Source organism: Delphinapterus leucas, chromosome 8 (assembly GCF_059928025.1).
Source record: "Delphinapterus leucas isolate spDelLeu-1000000601 "Yukka" chromosome 8, BTC_Dleu_Yukka2, whole genome shotgun sequence".
In the NCBI taxonomy this organism is placed as follows: domain Eukaryota; kingdom Metazoa; phylum Chordata; class Mammalia; order Artiodactyla; family Monodontidae; genus Delphinapterus; species Delphinapterus leucas.
The window spans coordinates 97,188,626-97,205,988 of record NC_143136.1 but is presented as its reverse complement, the minus strand read 5'-3'; the positions used below and the strand labels follow the sequence as shown (position 1 = coordinate 97,205,988).

General features: G+C 34.2%; 1 protein-coding gene across 7 annotated transcripts in view; it reads left to right on the top strand.

Moving 5' to 3' along the window:
• The window catches only part of SLC35F5 (solute carrier family 35 member F5), a 280,557-nt gene that overhangs the window by 21,645 nt on the left and 241,549 nt on the right, over window positions 1-17,363 (top strand). For 6 of the 7 annotated variants that reach the window (XM_089916890.1, XM_089916889.1, XM_089916888.1 and 3 more), the window contains exons 10-15: window positions 1,663-1,748; window positions 4,169-4,273; window positions 7,451-7,610; window positions 12,192-12,282; window positions 15,623-15,777; window positions 16,298-16,384. In XM_089916890.1, the coding sequence (XP_089773016.1) occupies window positions 1,663-1,748; window positions 4,169-4,273; window positions 7,451-7,610; window positions 12,192-12,282; window positions 15,623-15,777; window positions 16,298-16,373 (673 nt within the window). In that variant the 3' untranslated portion in view covers window positions 16,374-16,384. The remainder of the gene's footprint in view (window positions 1-1,662; window positions 1,749-4,168; window positions 4,274-7,450; window positions 7,611-12,191; window positions 12,283-15,622; window positions 15,778-16,297; window positions 16,385-17,363) is intronic. The other variant, XM_022590659.2, reaches the window with a different exon arrangement.

Genomic DNA, 17,363 nt, shown 5'->3' with positions numbered 1-17,363 from the left:
ACTGCTAAGTATTGTACTGACATTCACGTTTAACTGCATGTTAATCCTCATAAGCTCCCAAGTTTCTGTTTCCTTTTCCTAAAACAAGTTCCGCTTTCTGTTTAGTTTTTAGTTTTCACTTCTCCCACTTCTAGAAATCTAACCTGCAGTCTTATCTGATTGTCTCAGCCTCAATCTTTCAATTATTTCTGTATAAATTATCTGGCAATTTTGTATTACTGTTTGTAACACAATACATAAGTATCATTAATGACTAACTTAAATCTTTTACTTTATTTAACTTTGTATCCCTACGAGATTATAAACCCTGGAAGGTCAGAACCTTGTTTTCTACTTCTGTGTGTCATCAAAGGCCTAGCATAAAGCTTTGCTCACAGTCAATACTCAAAACAGCCATGTTGGTTTGATGAAGCTGTTGTTTTTGTGAGAGAAAATCAGAAATCAGAGAAGGTAGCAGAATAATTTACCAGAAAGATTAGTGTTTCTGAACTATCAGAGCTGGGTTTGAATCAGAGCTCTGCTTTTGCCCCTGGGCACTTGCCCTAAACTCTCTGAGAGGATTTCCTAGATGACAAAATGATGATAATATCATCTACTACTTTGCAGTCTTGTTTTAAAGTTTGGAGGGATGTATATAGAAAGTGATTATCATGGAGACTGGCAATTATCGTAGAGACTGGTAATCACATAAGTGGTGTTTCTCTCTTTTAGATATAAGGGTAACTTGACCATGGTAGTTTCCATGGGCAATCTGGTTGAACCAACTAATTTACCATTTAGACTATGGACACTAGGAATTTATTCTTTTTGCATGATTGGCCCATGTTTTAGCCAAACATATTTTTGCATTAGGGAAATACAGTATATTTGTCATAGGGAAGTGATGAGGTTTATCCAACTTTGTTCAAAATTCATGCCTATTTCTAACTTTTCATTGTCTTAATAAAAGTAGAAAGATACATAGAAATAGAAAGACAGTATAAGGCTGCATGAGGACAGGAACCACATCTCTCTTGTTCATTGCTTAACCTGAAGTTTAGCTAATAAGCAACAGTTGAATGAAGGAATAACATCTTGATTTCTCTACATCCTTAACTTGGTCTTATTTTTACATTAAAATAATGGGATTAATTTAGTTATTTAAATATTTAAGGATAGTTTTACCATTAATTTTGGTTTTACCAGTGAGAGTTAGTGCCATTGCTAGGTTTATATGGGTTTTGATATTTGTACATTGCCAAAAAAGATTGGAAGAGGGATGACAAGTTGGTTAATTTTTTCCTAATTGAAAGGCAGAAGATAGCATAGCAGGTAAGAACACTGAACTCTGGAAGTAGACTGCCTGCGTTTCAATCCCAGCTGTGTGGTTTTGGTCAAGTTACTTCATTTCTTTGTGCATTATGTATAATTTTCTCATGTGTACAATGGGAATGATAATAATAATACCTTCCTTATAAGGTAATATTGGGCATTTTATGTGGATTAAATGAGTTAATATAAGTATAGCACTTATACTATACCGATAATATTGTTAGATATTATTAATTAAATCATTAATTCTTTGATAGTTTTACCCAAAGTTGAGATTAGTCTTTATTACTTGTAAATAATTTTGATCTTTGAGGTTAGTCTTTTGAAGGAATTTATTATTTTACTTGTCAGTAATGACTGTTATTCTCATAGCATCGGAGGTGTTGTGCTGGTAAACCTGTCAGAGTCTGAAAAATCTGCAGGAAGAGACCCAATAGGTAAGTATCTGATTCTGCATTCTTTCTGTTAGAGCATACAAGAAAAGTTCTGTGCATGTCATCATGCATGTGCATGTCCACACACATGCGTGCATACACACATACACAGGGTGAGCACTAACAAGGCCTTTTTTTTCTTTAACTTTTCCTTTGGAAATAATGTAAAAAAATTATAAAATATTTCACAGAACTCTCATATAGCACTCTCCCCGATTCTCTTAACTATTTACAATGTACATAACTACAGTACAGGTTTAAAAATCAGGAATTAACAGTAATTACAATAATTTTTATTTAGTCTGTAGATCCTTTTCAGATTTCACCATTTTTTCCACTAATGTTCTTTTCCTGGTCCAACATCATTTATTGCATTTAGTTGTCATGTTTCCTTAGTTTTCTTTAATCTGGAACTATCCCTCAGTCTTTTCTTGTCTTTCATAACTTTAATATTTTTGGAGGATACTGTCCACTTGTTTCGTAGAATGTCCTTCAATCTGAGTTTGTCTGATATTTCCTTATGGTTAAATTTATGTTGTGCATTTTTGGCAAGAATACCATGGAAGTGATATTGTATCCTGATAAGTATATCATATCAGAAGGCACATGATGTTGATTTGTCCCATTACTGGTGACATTAATTTTAAAGTGGTGTGTCAGGTTGCTCTAGTGTAGTTACTGATTTTTCCCTTTGTAAGTAATAATCATCTTGCAAGAGATACTGAGGCTGTACATATATCCTATCCATCATGCTTGTACCTGCCTGCTAATTTTGTCATTCACTTTTGATTCTTGCCTGAAACAGTTACTACTACAGTAAACACATCGTTTTTGATCCATTGTTTAGATTTAACAAAAGAAGGGTAATCAAAATCTAGCTTAACTGGTTTCCTTCTGGATACTTTCTTTATTTTTTATTTATTTTTTTAAAATATTCATTTATTTATTTACTTGGCTGCGCTGGCTATTAGTTGAAGCATGCAGGATCTTAGTTGCAGCATGTGGAATCTTTAGTTGTGGCATGTGGGATCTTTAGTTGCAGCATGCAGGATCTAGCTCCCTGACCAGGTATTGAACCTGGGTCCCCTGCATTGGGAGCGTGGAGTCTTAACTGCTGGACCACCAGGGAAGTCCCTCCTTCTGGATACTTTCTTTAGACATTTAAAGTTTATTAAATACAACAGTGCTTTCTAAACTATTCCTGGTTACTGCTCAGGGAGCTGTGTCTTGAACTGCCTTACCTCTTTCTCACCCAGAGCAGATCTGTATGTGTAAAACAATATATATATTTGTTGTGTGTGTGTGAGAGATTTTGTTGACATGCTTTCCCTTTGCTTTTTAAAAATAGTTTAGTAGTAATAGTAATAATAAATAGATTTAATGAAACACTGGACTTTTGGATAATTGATTAAAGTATTGAATATGGTCACCAGGCAGATAGCACCTTTAACAGCTGTTTTTATTGTTTGTTTGTTTTGGTTTTTTGCGGTACGTGGGCCTCTCACTGCTGTGGCCTCTCCTGTTGCGGAGCACAGGCTCCGGACACGCAGGCTCAGCGGCCATGGCTCACGGGCCCAGCCGCTCCGCGGCATGTGGGATCTTCCCGGACCGGGGCACGAACCCGTGTCCCCTGCATCAGCAGGCAGACTCTCAACCACTGCGCCACCAGGGAAGCCCTATACAGCTGCTTTTAAAGGCTTACTTAAATGTTCTTGCGAGTTAGTATATTAAAGAGAATCCATATTTATTATGCAGGTACTGTGAGCCCTACATTATGTTAGATACTTTAGAACATTAAAAAGTATACATTATGTGTTTACAGTTGTCAAGGAGTTTTTGATTTTAATCAATAATATATGATTAACAAAATGAAGCCCCTAGAGAATAAAATAACACTGTATTTAACTATAGTAAGTATTACATTATCTAAAATAGAAGACAAGGATGGAAATTCAGTGGAGTAGAAAGAGGATGCTTGGTGGCAGTGGTGGGACTTTAATAGGATCTTGAAAATGGTGGTAGAATGTATATTAAAAATTATACATAGCAGTGGGGAGAACAATATAAACAACAGCTTAGAGAGGGAAGGAAGCATTGTTAAGTTGGCTGTGTCAGGTGTCATAATTGCTTATGTAGGGGACAATATGAAGTATGCATTTCAAAATTAAATACCAAAAAGTTGGTAATATAACATGTATAACATTGGTTAGATCATTGAGGTGAATGTTTTTGCATTTATTTGTTTATACTTTAAACTCTTTCCTATATTCCTGGAGGCCATGGATAAGGTGGGTTATGCTTTATCTTTTCATATTTGAATACTAATTTCTTGAAATAGGAGCTTACTGTGTCAGATTTTAAATAAGTGTGTGATAAATGAGTTAATGAACAGATGCTTTAAATTATTATCTTGATTTTTACAGGTTCCATTTGGTCTCTTGTTGGAGCCATGCTCTATGCTGTCTATATTGTTATGATCAAGAGAAAAGTAGACAGAGAAGATAAATTGGATATTCCAATGTTCTTTGGTAAGACTATGTTTAACTTGTGAGGCTGTTTACTCTGAATGATTAACTTAGGGTTTTCATTTTTATTTTCTGGAGGGAATAGGGAAGTCTTCCTCCCCACTCCCCCATATGATTCTTTAAAACCATTAGATTTTAAAGGTTATGAAGTCCCATCTCAATGTTTTTCTCTTACCTTGTTCTGCATAGTTGTACACCTGTGAGGAAACGCTCATTCCCTCAGTGTGAGGTAAAGACATTCCTTGTAACACCTTTTTCAAATTAATGTCTTCAGCCTGTGAATCAGATATTTTCCTCACTGATATGACAGGTTATGCTGTTATAAGTATGTGAGTGTATACCTGTTGTATTATGCATTTTGCCTTTTTTGAAGTGTAAGATTGGGGAAACAGCCCCAAAATGATGCGTATAATACTGTTTCAGTCTATGTACTTGTTTTTACTAAAAATTGTAGGTCTTTTGAAGGTTTTCCATTTGCACTTTTAAGACTCAGATTCTTTTATGACATAGATTTTCAAATTATCCAGTTATAGTTTCTGGCATCAATTCTTAATTTTGGTAAATGCCTAATATGATTTATAAATTCTCCTTTGCCTGAAATCAGCTCAGTAAAGAACTTGTGATATCTAGGATTGCAAAAGAAGAACACATTGACAAGATATCTTACAAAAGATATCTGAATATCAATAGATAAAGAAGCATGGTGATGAGAATTCAAAGTGCAGCTTACAGGGAACCAGGAGACATGGACTCTAGCTGTTATAACTTCATTTATCTCATACTCATCTGAAAATGAGAAGATTGGACTAGGTTAGTAGCTGATTTACGGAGGATCCTGGGAAGGTTGGAAGGAGGTGGCATTGCACATGTGAGTCTGGTTCTCAGACTCCTTTGCTGCTTCTGCTGGAGCAATTCTGCTTTGCTGGTTTTTTAGCATTATAATTTAATTTGTAGAAATGATTTTTCTGCTAAAAATAGTTTGTATATCTTCACCTAAAAATGAACAAAAATAAAACCTTTGAAAAGCCGCTAGACTGGGTGATCACTCAAGTTCCTTTCAAGTAGAGAATTCAATAAGTATACTTTAAATATGAAGATAATTTTAATGATGTCTTATTTTAAAGTCATAGAAAATTCCATCTGGAATGGATTAAAATGTTAATGTTTTACAGTGTTTTTTTTTAAGATTGGCAGCTTTCAAGAAAAATTGCTTATTTACTCTTATTGGAGAGTAGTAACAGACATATAACTTGGTTAATCTTCATATGTGCCATGATATGGAAAGCAATATGAATTTGACATGGGCTTTAGATAGGATTGGAGAAGTCGTAGTTAGGGTTGGGACGTGGAGGGTGCTTTCGGCATTGGGATGTGAGCAGAGCATAGCAGGGAACAGTGAGTAGATCCATTGTGCTGGAGTGTTCACTTTAGGGAAGAGCAGAAGTGCATGTGGCTGCCTTCTGGAGGGTCTAGAGAACAGGTGAAGTGATTTGGATCTTTTATCTCTAGATCCAAAAGTTGTTACTAAATGTGGGTATTCATAGGTTTCATAGTTCAGGGAACAGAAAAGAGATTTGGTTCTTGATAATGCCAAATTTTGCTGTTTTAATTAGAACAACTTTTTAATACTATACAAGCCTTCTGTACGTGTGTTGTTTTGTTCCTTTTTATTTTTATCACTAGGTGTCTTAAGTTGGGTTTCCTAGAAGCAGGGTATGAGACGGGGATTTGGTGCGGGAGATCCATTGAAGGGGTGCTCTGCAGGAAAGACTGGCAAGGGCGTGAGAGGAGAAGAATAGAGAAGGGGAGAGAACCACGCGATCTCTGGTACAGTTGAGGCGTGGCCCAGCTCATTGCAGGTCCCTGGGCAGGGAGCACAGTGGGAGCAGGTAATGTGTCTAGGCACTCCTCAGAGCTGTCCTGGCCTAGATCCATTAGGATTGGGCTGCGCAGGGTGTGGAGTGGGGAGGGGTGGGGACTTCCGGGGAAAGGCAGACTTGGTCGCTGTCCAAGACAGTCCTTCAGAGAAGGCAGGTCTTGTGAGTCTTCAGCAGCAGATGAGAGTAGGTGCTACAGCCCTATTAAGATTTAACTAGGCATCCTAAATACTAGTTTATTATTTAGCAGCAAATATAAAATACATACCTACTGTAATTTAATTTCCTTTTAGGAAAGCTCTATAGTTACCTCTGGATCTCATAGTGGAATTGTGGTGTTAAACTATATACAAAGTCCAATAAAAACTACTATAAGATTATAATATTTTTTTCTTTACATTCACATGTTGTAGTCTTATATAAGCTTACGTTTCTATAATAATAATAGCTAGCCTTTATTAACTATTTACTCCATGCCATGTACTGTGTTGTATTTTATGTTTGTCTAATCTTCCTAGTAACCTAATTAAATATTGTTTTACACTTATAGATTGGAAAACTGAGGTTTACAAGAGGTTGAGCATCTTGCCTAAAGTTTGCCTAAACATTACAGTACTAGTGAATGGTAGAGCTGGGATTGGAACCCAGGGCAATCAGACTGCAGAGCACACACTTAACCACTAAATATTATAGCCTTCCTTTACACATAGTCCATGCTTAGTTCATACTTGAATAGCTATTGGCGTATGTGTGTAATCTCACAGACTAGCTTATGAGCTCTTGGGAAGGCGGGAAGCAAAAATTTTATCTTTTTAGGGGACCCTCCTCCATTATTCCTAGCATAGCACGGGTGCTTTAAACATAAATATGATTCGAATCAGAGAGTAAACTGTCTAGTTCCTCTTAATAATTTAGGCTGAATACACACACACATACACGCACCAGTTATTCCTTTAAGTTCTAGGACACTACATTATTATAATCTAAGATTAGCAACCCTTCTTTCTGAATTGTTCTAAGTGGTTTGTTCTGCAGTAGTTGCTCCATACAGCGGGATAGTTGAACCTTGAAGACTCAGTGATCACCAGTTGCTTGATAAAGTTTTTTTCTTGTGTTGATCTCTCCATAAGACTTACTTAAAAACAAAAGCAACAGGAAAAAAAAAAGTAACAGAAATTTCAGTTAAGGAAACCTGTTGAAGCCCTTTGTGCAAAATCTAACGTTTTCTTATTGTAGAGTTATAAGTTTGGAAAATCGAAATAAATCACAGTTACTAACTTTTCTCTCTTTTATACATGTTTAGGTTTTGTAGGTCTCTTTAATCTGCTGCTCTTATGGCCAGGTTTCTTTTTACTTCATTATACTGGATTTGAGGACTTTGAGTTTCCCAATAAAGTAGTATTAATGTGCATTATCATTAATGGCCTTATTGGAACAGTGCTCTCAGAGTTCCTGTGGTTGTGGTATGTACTGTTTATTACCCTATGATTTATTAGTTATGAGTTTATTGACTTTTGGCTAGTTTAAGCATTTCTATTTCTTCTGTCTTCTGATGGCCCCTCCTGTGCACCTTCCCACCCCACACACTTATAGCTTAATACAGTAACCCCATTAGAGCAGGAACTGTGTTTTGTTTTTTTAATTTCTGTGTACCCATTGCATAGAGTAGTGGCTTGCACATAGAAGGAGCTCGTGAATTTTGCTGAATGAATAAATGAATATGAATGATCTGAATTTATAGAATGTTTTAGAAAGTAGAGTGTTATGCTAATTAAAGGCATCATTATCTAATGGACAGTCACACTTAGGAGATGTGTATCCCAGGTATGAATACATGAATTCTAAGTGAGAATCTGGGGACTTTGCTTATTCAGGAGACTTTGGAATGTCTGTTTGGTTGCTCATAGACTTTTTTGTTTTGTTTATTCTCAGGACTTTTCATATGAGTGAGGCAGATATATAAACCCTAAGCTCTGATTAACTTGAGATTTTAACGTAGTTTGATATGTTGTAATATCAACTATGTTGATATATGATAATAATCTTAAAATAGTTTGACAGCAGTATCATATATGGAGTTTAAGAAAACTTCAAATAGAGATCTTAATACTTACTCCTGTTTCCATCTAATACGAACTTAAAAAGAAACACAAATTGTACCTAAACTCCTAAATGTATTTTATTATATACCATTTAAGACTACTGACTAGTTTTCCCTTGCAAAAGACTGCAACAAAAATAGGCTTTTCCATCAAGTCTTCCTTAATGCTCTGCCTACATTTCTTTCCCCTCTCCAATTAAGGAAATATCTGTATTTTCTTGATATCCTCTGTACTCACTCCCTTTCGTGTAGTACTTAAAGATTTACTATGTATGTAGTAATTTGTGTAATTAAATTCCTTTGCTGATCTAAAACTCTTTGGTATCAAAATCTGCTCATTTTGTACAAATTATTTGAGGTGCTTGTTTTTTTTTAACCAAAAAGAATTATATATTTTATTTTATATATTAATATATACCATATGTCTCATTCTTTTGTCCTGTCACTTCTTTTGTTCTATCATTTCTCTTGCCTCTTTCCACTCTTGGTTCTGGGCAGATGAAACTGCTTACTGGTAGTGTTTTGATTGAACTTAGTTGCACCATAAGGAATTGTTGATCTTAAACCATTTTTGATGGCAGTTTCATAGGGTTCAACCCGGTGAACCATATGCTTTAAACAATTATGCACTCACTGTATTTTAACAGAAGTTTGTACTCCCTACTTTTCTAAGTTTAGCTTAGATTAGAAAATTTCAAAGCAAGGAGTTTTTACATATTTGAAAGAAGTAATTTAAAAAATTTTTTGGATATTAGACGAGAGAAAGGTTTAGTATGGTTCGTATTACATTGAGACTCATAATAAACATGGACTATACCACAAATTTACAAATATTAAAATACTCATTCTTTATCGAGAGAGTTATTTTTAATAAATATATACACTAGAGTTTCATTATGTCAGCAGATTTTAATGTAGGCTTTGGGGTTGAATGAATATGAGTTGTGACATATGTAATCTCTCTATTATGTGAGCTTTCCTGAGTTTGCTCCCTTGGAAAATTTTATAGCTAAATAATAAATAACATGTTTTGAAATATTTTTATTCTTTTTGTATTTAACTTTTTTTAAATTAAGAGAGTAATCCATACAAAAGTGTACAAAATGGATTACAATGAAAAGGTAATCTCCCTTCTGCCCCACATTTTCATTTCTTTTCCCCAGAGGCAACCACTATTAACTTCTAAGCCTTCTGCAAAATTGTCTGTATATACAGAAGTGTGTTATCAGTCTCTTAATCCTCCCCACTCCAATTTGTTTTATTTTTAACATGCAAACTATGGATATCATTCTGTACACAAATTACTGTCTTGTAAATCTTTACATATCAGCCACTAGATTCATTTTTTTAAAGCCTATGTAGTACTCTAATCTGTTATGCTCCAATCTATTATGTAACATAATGCATAGAACATAATGTGTTTTACCAGTTCCTTCTTGAGAGACATTTTAGTTTGTAGTCTTCTGCTTTGTAAATAATATGGCATTGAACATCCTCATATATGTTTTTGCATATACATGTAAGTATTCTATAGGATAAATACTGAAAAGACTGAATCAAACGTGTAGACTTTTTATTTTTTCTGCGGTACGCAGACCTTTCACTGTTGTGGTCTCTCCCGCTGCGCAGCACAGGCTCCGGACACGCAGGCCCAGCGGCCATGGCTCACAGGCCCAGCCGCTCCGCGGCACGTGGGATCCTCCCGGACCGGGGCACGAACCCGTGTCACCTGCATCGGCAGGCGGACTCTCAACCACTGCGCCACCAGGGAAGCCCCAAACGTGTAGACTTTTGATTTTGAGAGAATTGCAAAGTTATTCTCTACAGAAGGAACACAATGTATATTCCCAACTGTGTATATGAGTGTTTATTGTTGACTAAACTGGACACTCAGGATCATATATTATGATCAAAGCTATGTTTATCCTTACCTGGGGTGGATTTTTCAGGACCTCAAAAAGGTTTATTTTTCAGATATACTTCTACACTCAAGCATTTAAGAGTACTTATGGTTACAACTCAAAAGCAGTAAGTTAGTCAGTAATGAAACAAACTTCATATCCCTTCAATTCTAGGTGTTGTTGGTAATTCAAAACAATTATAAGGAGCATATCTATGTTTTTTAGATCATTAAAAATAGTTAAATCAGAAGTCATAACCTTCGCGTGTATGATGATTTCTTTCTAGGAAGGCAAGATTATTGTATGTTTAACTATAAGTAGACAACAAACTTCAGCATATATAATCAGGTGCTGAGTAGTATACTAAAGATTTAGAAGTGCAGTTGTGAATTTTTTGGAAATTAAAGATGTGTACTTGTCACTCATTGTTTATTGGAAAAAAATTCTTTTAAGTGCACTGTTAACTCCATATATTGTACTGCTAGTATAGATGTGAGATTATCCACCTAGTCCTCTGTCTTAGCATTTCCTGGAGCATGTTGAATGAATAATAGATCAAATGGGGAATTCCCTGGTGGTCTGGTGGTTAGGACTCTGCGCTTCCACTGCAGGGGGCACAGGTTCGATCCCTGGTTAGGGAACTAAGATCCTGTGTGCCGCGTGCCTCGGCCAAAAAATAAATAAGTAAATTAATTAATTAAAAAAAATAAATCAGATGTATTCAGCCATCAGCTAAATTGGGAAAAGCTGGTATAAGTCAAACAGGGTTTTTAATACTTCATCTCAGACTCAGTGTGATTCTACTTTGCATTATAAATCTCTAAGAACATATACTGCATTAAAAAAACAACAACAACAAGAGAATTCCCTGGTGGTCCAGTGGTTAGGACTCAGCGCTTTCACTGCGGGGGCCCCGGTTTGATTCCTGGTCCTGGAACTAAGATCCCGCCTGCAAGTCTTGCAGTGTGGCCAATAAATAAATAAATTAATTAATTAAAATTTTTTTTAGTTAAAAAAAAATGATATTTGATCCCTGAACCCTCTTTTCACAGATCAGCTCATGAATAGTGGACTAGCGCTTGAGTTTTCTTTACCACATCAATAAGAACTAATTGTCCAGCCTTTGGTGAATACTTCAAGTGACACTTTATCAAGAGATAGCCTCTTTTATTGTAGGACAGCATTGTTAATCCTAACATATACTGAGCTAGAATTTACTTGCCTATAATTTCCATGGGTCTGTAGTCCTAATTATATACATTATGGTTTTATCTTGGCCTATAATTCATTTTCTTCTTATATACCCAAATATCTATTCAATATAATGCTTTCCTTCATTTTTTTCCTTCAACTATATAAAATTATATGCAATTGGTATGTCAAAATTCGATACCAACATTGATAGTTCAAGGTGAAAATAAAATGAAGAGCTTAGGTTTTGGTTAGGACAATTGCTAGAAAAATGAAAAACCACAAGGAAATATCCCTGAAAAATACTCAAGTTCTTTTTTTCCGATATTAAGCCAAATCAAAAGAGCAGCACACATCTAAAGACTACTTTAGTTTTTAATGAGGGTGAGATATTTTTGCTTTAATGACAGACCCACCTGTTGGCTTATCACTTTGTTAAAGTCTGTGTTATGAGGTATTGTCCTGAAATTTTAATATAGCTGTTTCCTTTGTTAGCTGAGTATCATTATCACAAAACTATAACAACTCTTTTGACAGTTTTATTAAAAATGTTAATAAAATATAAGCTATACATCAAAAGTTGAATAACGTCTGTAAGCAGATCTAGAAAATAGCATAAAGTCTTTTGAAATTAGTATACTTATATATTGGATTTTTAATATTTGAAGATAAACTGTAAGAATGACCTTAGTAACTTTATTTTTCATTGTGTCTTAGTCCATCCTGAGCTTTTATTTTTGCTCCTGATCTCTCTTGCCTATGTTGTAAGATAGATAGTTTTTGATCATTGTTTTTCTTTGGTTCTTTTACTTTTTTGATATGGAAATGTATATTTTCTTTTTTCTTTTTAGGGGCTGCTTTCTTACCTCATCACTGATAGGCACACTTGCACTAAGCCTTACAATACCTCTGTCCATAATAGCTGACATGTGTATGCAAAAGGTAAGGCAAACTATTTATTAGATATTTTAAGTGTATTATTAAAACAGAGCTAATGAAAGGTAAGGAATGTGACAAAATTATAAAGATGACCATGAATAATACTTGATGCCTTCTCTTCCAAGCTGTTTTACTACAAAGAGATATAAAAAGTACCAAAGAAATGGGTAATGTGTTACATTTTTTAGCCTTTCAATATTTTTCCTTAATTTCTAAATTAAGGGCAGTGTCTTTATATATAGTTCTCCAGTTTTGGAGCTGATTATGTTCCAGATGTTCTTTGGTGAGTCAGTGGTATGGAATAGGGGATATAGTTTAATCATATAAATAGTAGTGTTTTGATTTCTAACATAGACTCCAAAGGTTTCTTAACACTATGTTAATACTCCCATAGATGTGAGCGGCACAGGAATAACGTCGTTTCTCAGTGATTGCTCATTTCTGTCTGGACTCACCAGGGCGGGTGCTCCTTTCCTCGTCTGTGAAGTCCTGGTCTGAATGTGAGGGTTCTTTTGATAAATGCTGGCCGTGATAACATTGCAGAAAAGAGAATTGGGGTGGAGAGTCCCTCCCAGCAGCCCAGAGGGAGAAGTTTCTTTAGTGCTTCTAGGGGTACTAGGGAGAAAAAGATGTGCCACTGGCTCACACTAAAAGATGTGTGGCCTTTTATCACTCAGTTCAATATTTGTAAGCTTTTAATGCCAATATTAAGTAACAAAACGATGTGTGTGTGTGGTTTGGTTTAATATAATTTGAAGAAGAAATACTTGAAAGCCCAAAGGCTTATAATGCGTAGAAGTTAAAATCAGATTTTTATTTTTCTTTAGATCTTCATGCAGTTTTTAGGATAAAGGCAAAATACTCTCAGTGATATGTATCCTCTTTATTTAAAAAAACAATTCTGTGGTATTTAATTTTGTTTTATGGTTCAATAAATTCTAATTTATCTGTCATGGTTAAGAATGGAAATGTTTGTAATTGAGAATTACTTATCTTACATATACCATGCATTTTCAAAAACTGTGAATATTATAAAATATATGTAACACTAAAGTCATACATCATTAAATCCTTTTATAGATTTAAATAATATCCAGGCCTTTCCATATCTCAGGGTCATAATCTTGAATATCAACCAAAATTATTCTAGTGAAACTAGGGAAGTGCTGCTTATTAGAGGATTTTGGTCGATTGCTGTGTAAATGAACTTTACCATACTGATACTTTGAAAACATTGGCTTTTTTGCAGATTTGAAAAATAAAAATTGAAGGTTAATTTTACTTTTGAATTTTTTAAAAAGAAATGTAACAGCGGATTTAATTTGATTAAATGATTATGTCATTTGTTCAAATATTTTAAGATGAAGGCAAAACACAAGGGAAAAATGTGTGTATATATAATAGATTAGAAAAACATACCAACAGTCATTTCTTGATTGTCTTTGCATCAAGATTAGGGAATCAGTTAAGTGAGTAGGCTGGGCCTTTGGTGGGAATTGAGGGCAGGAAGATACCTTCTGGTAAAAGTAGCAGGGTATGCCCCAGACCTCTAATAGAAACATGGTAGGAGAAACCTACTTTCCTGGGGTTTTTTTTGTTCTAATATCCAAGCATATTTATATATAGTTTCTGAAATTTTAGCATTTATCAACTTTATTTATTGAGCTTAAAATGTATATTTTTTTTAACCTATTGATATTTGGTATAATAGGAAGCATCCCCGATTGTTTTCAGGTTTATATTCAGATATATTCAGGAGTTAGACTCTTTTTGTTTACTTAGGCAGTTTTCATTGTTAATAAATGTCTTCATTAAAAAAAATTATCTTCATAGCTTGTTGGAAATCAAATTAAATGTTTTTTTTAATTATTCAGCAGCATATAAATAACTGCATTGCTAAAAGTGAACTTTGCCTTTAAAAGTCATCTAGAGTTTTACTTACCTTTATAAAGTTTGCTTCTTTCAGTTCTAAAATAGGGTTTTTAGTTGAACATTCATGAAATCATTCTATCAACTATATCTGCATTTTTAACTCTCATTAGTCAGAAGTTCTTTATACTTTTTCCTTTCTTCGGTCATTTAAGTTCATCATGGTTTTTCTAGATTATTAAATATTCTGGCAAATATTCCAAGAATATGTTATACCAATACTTTGATAACAGTGTGAAGGCTTTTTAGTACTTACTGCTGGGTGTTCTTATCCTGACTCAGCCTGTGTGTGTGTACCATACAAGCAGAACGTGCATGTTAAAAGTTGTCAGTGGTTTTTCTTGTGTTACGCATTATGAGTCCCTCATAAAAGAAACCATTATTCTCACAAAACCCCTTTACTCTGACTAATGGGTGGTATGAAATGGAATAGTATATGTTTTCCACAAGAGGGAGTCTTGCCTTTGATTCTCAGCCTCATTTTTTTTAATGCTTAGAGAGGGCAAGGAATTTTTCTTCCCTATTTTAAAGATAGGAGTTACTGTTTTTGTCATTATTTTGAAAGCAAACCACCAGTGTGTTGCAGCTGAGTCTCAATAGTTAATCAGTGCAGGCTCTTTTTAGCAATTGTTTTTGATCCTTAGTTGAATCTAGATGGTAAAGGAAAGAAAGATTTTTTTTTTGTTTTGGTAACTTTATGGTGTCTCATTTTTAATTTTCTTGACGACCCTGATAAAATGATGGATTGGCGGGTCAGGCTTGGCGATCTGAGGGCTCCTCACCCCTGAAAGTATTTCTCTTTGTAATCTTTATTTCACTTAGTTATGATTTCCTTTTGAAAATTTGTTTCATTTGTTACTAGATAATCAAGCTATATTTCATCAATAAAATGTTTGCAAAAGTTTTACTTGAGTTTCATCTGTTTTTAGTACTGTCTTAAGAACCATAACATAACACAACATATCATAGCAATAGCGTAACCTAGTTTTTCAAAAGTGGGAGTTTTTAAAAATGACTTCAGGAACTAAAGGGGAAGAATCAACTTGAGAACAGGCAGTAATCAGTAAAGAAACTATGGGCAATGTGATGTGTAAGGCAAATGCTTAAAATTTCATAATTCTGTTTCTGATGTACTATGCCTGTACTTATTAGTGAAAAGCATGCTTTCCTTTAGGCTATTTTCCGAGCAAGAAGTATTTTTGTTGGTAATTTAAGCAAGTGGTTAATATGTTGAAGTCCTGAATCCTTATATTTAATAATAACATACTTAAAATGTTGTCAAAGATTAGTATTATTTTCTTGGTGTTTTACTTTATTCCTGCAAGTTATCATAAGTGGAAAACTTACGTTAAAGGGAAAATTGTCTTAATGGTAATTGTGGGTGTTTTGTTTTTCTTCTACCTCTTATTTTTAGGTGCAGTTTTCTTGGTTATTTTTTGCAGGCGCTATCCCTGTATTTTTTTCATTTTTTATTGTAACTCTCTTGTGCCATTATAATAATTGGGATCCTGTGATGGTGGGAATCAGAAGAATTTTTGCCTTTATATGCAGAAAACATCGAATTCAGAGGTAGGTTAAGTTCTAATACAGATTTTTAAAAAATAATGTTTACTAAGTAAATTAGGAATCATATCATGCTGGCCTAGCTTTTTAGAGATTCTGTGAAGAATTTTTAAAAGATTATAATTTTATATGTACAGTGCCAGATAAAAGAATTTGTTCAGACCCTTCAGGTGATAAGATAGTTTCTTCCCAACTGCTTTTTAAAAAAAAAAAAAATGTTTTGATTCACAGGTACAACCAAAGTGCTTACTGCTTTGCTAAAACAAATTTAAATGTAGAAAACATTTGTTTGTTTGAAAAAAATTCATAATAAAATATGATAACATTGCCTCCATTTTTTTTTTCAATTTCTTTCTTTTTAAGAGAGAGAAACCTTTTTACATTCTACTCTAAAAAGAATTTGGGACAATTTGTTGGGGAATCTTGACCTTGTCTTAGGTCTGACCTCAAGCCTCAGCCAGTGGAGTAGATCATTTTTAAGGGTTCCTTAGGTCTAAAGCTTTCCTAACTATTGTCTTTTTTTAAGGGTTCCAGAAGACAGCGAACAGTGTGAGAGTCTCATTCCTATGCACGGTGTTTCTCAGGAGGATGGAGCTAGTTAGCTGTAGTCCAGGTTTGTATGTTAGCTGACAGTAGTATTGAATAAGGTTCTTATTCTTGTATTGCTCAAATACAGAATCGATTTTCCATTATTAGTTGTTTGAGAGGCAATACAGCTTAGAAGCTAAGGGAGTCCAATTCTGGAGTCAAACTTCCTGGGTTCCAATTCCAGCTTCTCTATGTACTAGCTCTGTGACTTTATGCAACGTTCTTAACCTCGCTGTGCCTCAGCTTTCTTATCTGTAAAATGGGGTTGCAGTAGAACCTCCCTCACAAAGTTGTTAGAAGAATTAAATACTTGGTAAGTTTAAAACACATACAATATAGTACCTGAGTCAAATTAAGTGATTCCCAAGTTTTGTTTGTTTGTTTGCTTTTTGAAAAGGAAGAAGTAAAATTGTATTCAGTTGCAGATTGCATGATTATATTTAGAAATTCTAAGGAATTAGCAAAAAACGTTACTAGAATAATTGAGTTTAGCAAGATCACATATACAGTGTCAGTATAAAAAAATCTTCCTATTATTTCTATATGTAGCAATGAACAATAATTAAATGAAATTAAGAAAAATTCCATAAACAATGAACTTTTAAGAATACTTACAAGTACATTTAACAAACATTGTACAAGACTTGTAGATGGAAAACTAAAAAATAATTCAGAGAAAAATTAGAGATATGAGTAAATGGAGAGATATAATAATGTGTTCATGGGTTGAATGACTCAACCCATTAAGATGTACTATTAAAAAGCCAGTTATCCCTAAACTGATCTATAGATTGAGTGCAATCCCAGTCAATATTCTAATGAGCTTTCTTGTGGAAATTGACAAGATGGTCCTAAAATAAGGCAATTAAAAATTTTTTATCTATTTTTTAAAATTAAATTATACTTGAACTACAACACTGTTAGATCCAGGTACAAAACATTGTGATTTGCTATTTCTATACACTACAAAATAATCACAAGTGATTCCAAGTTTTTTTGGGTTT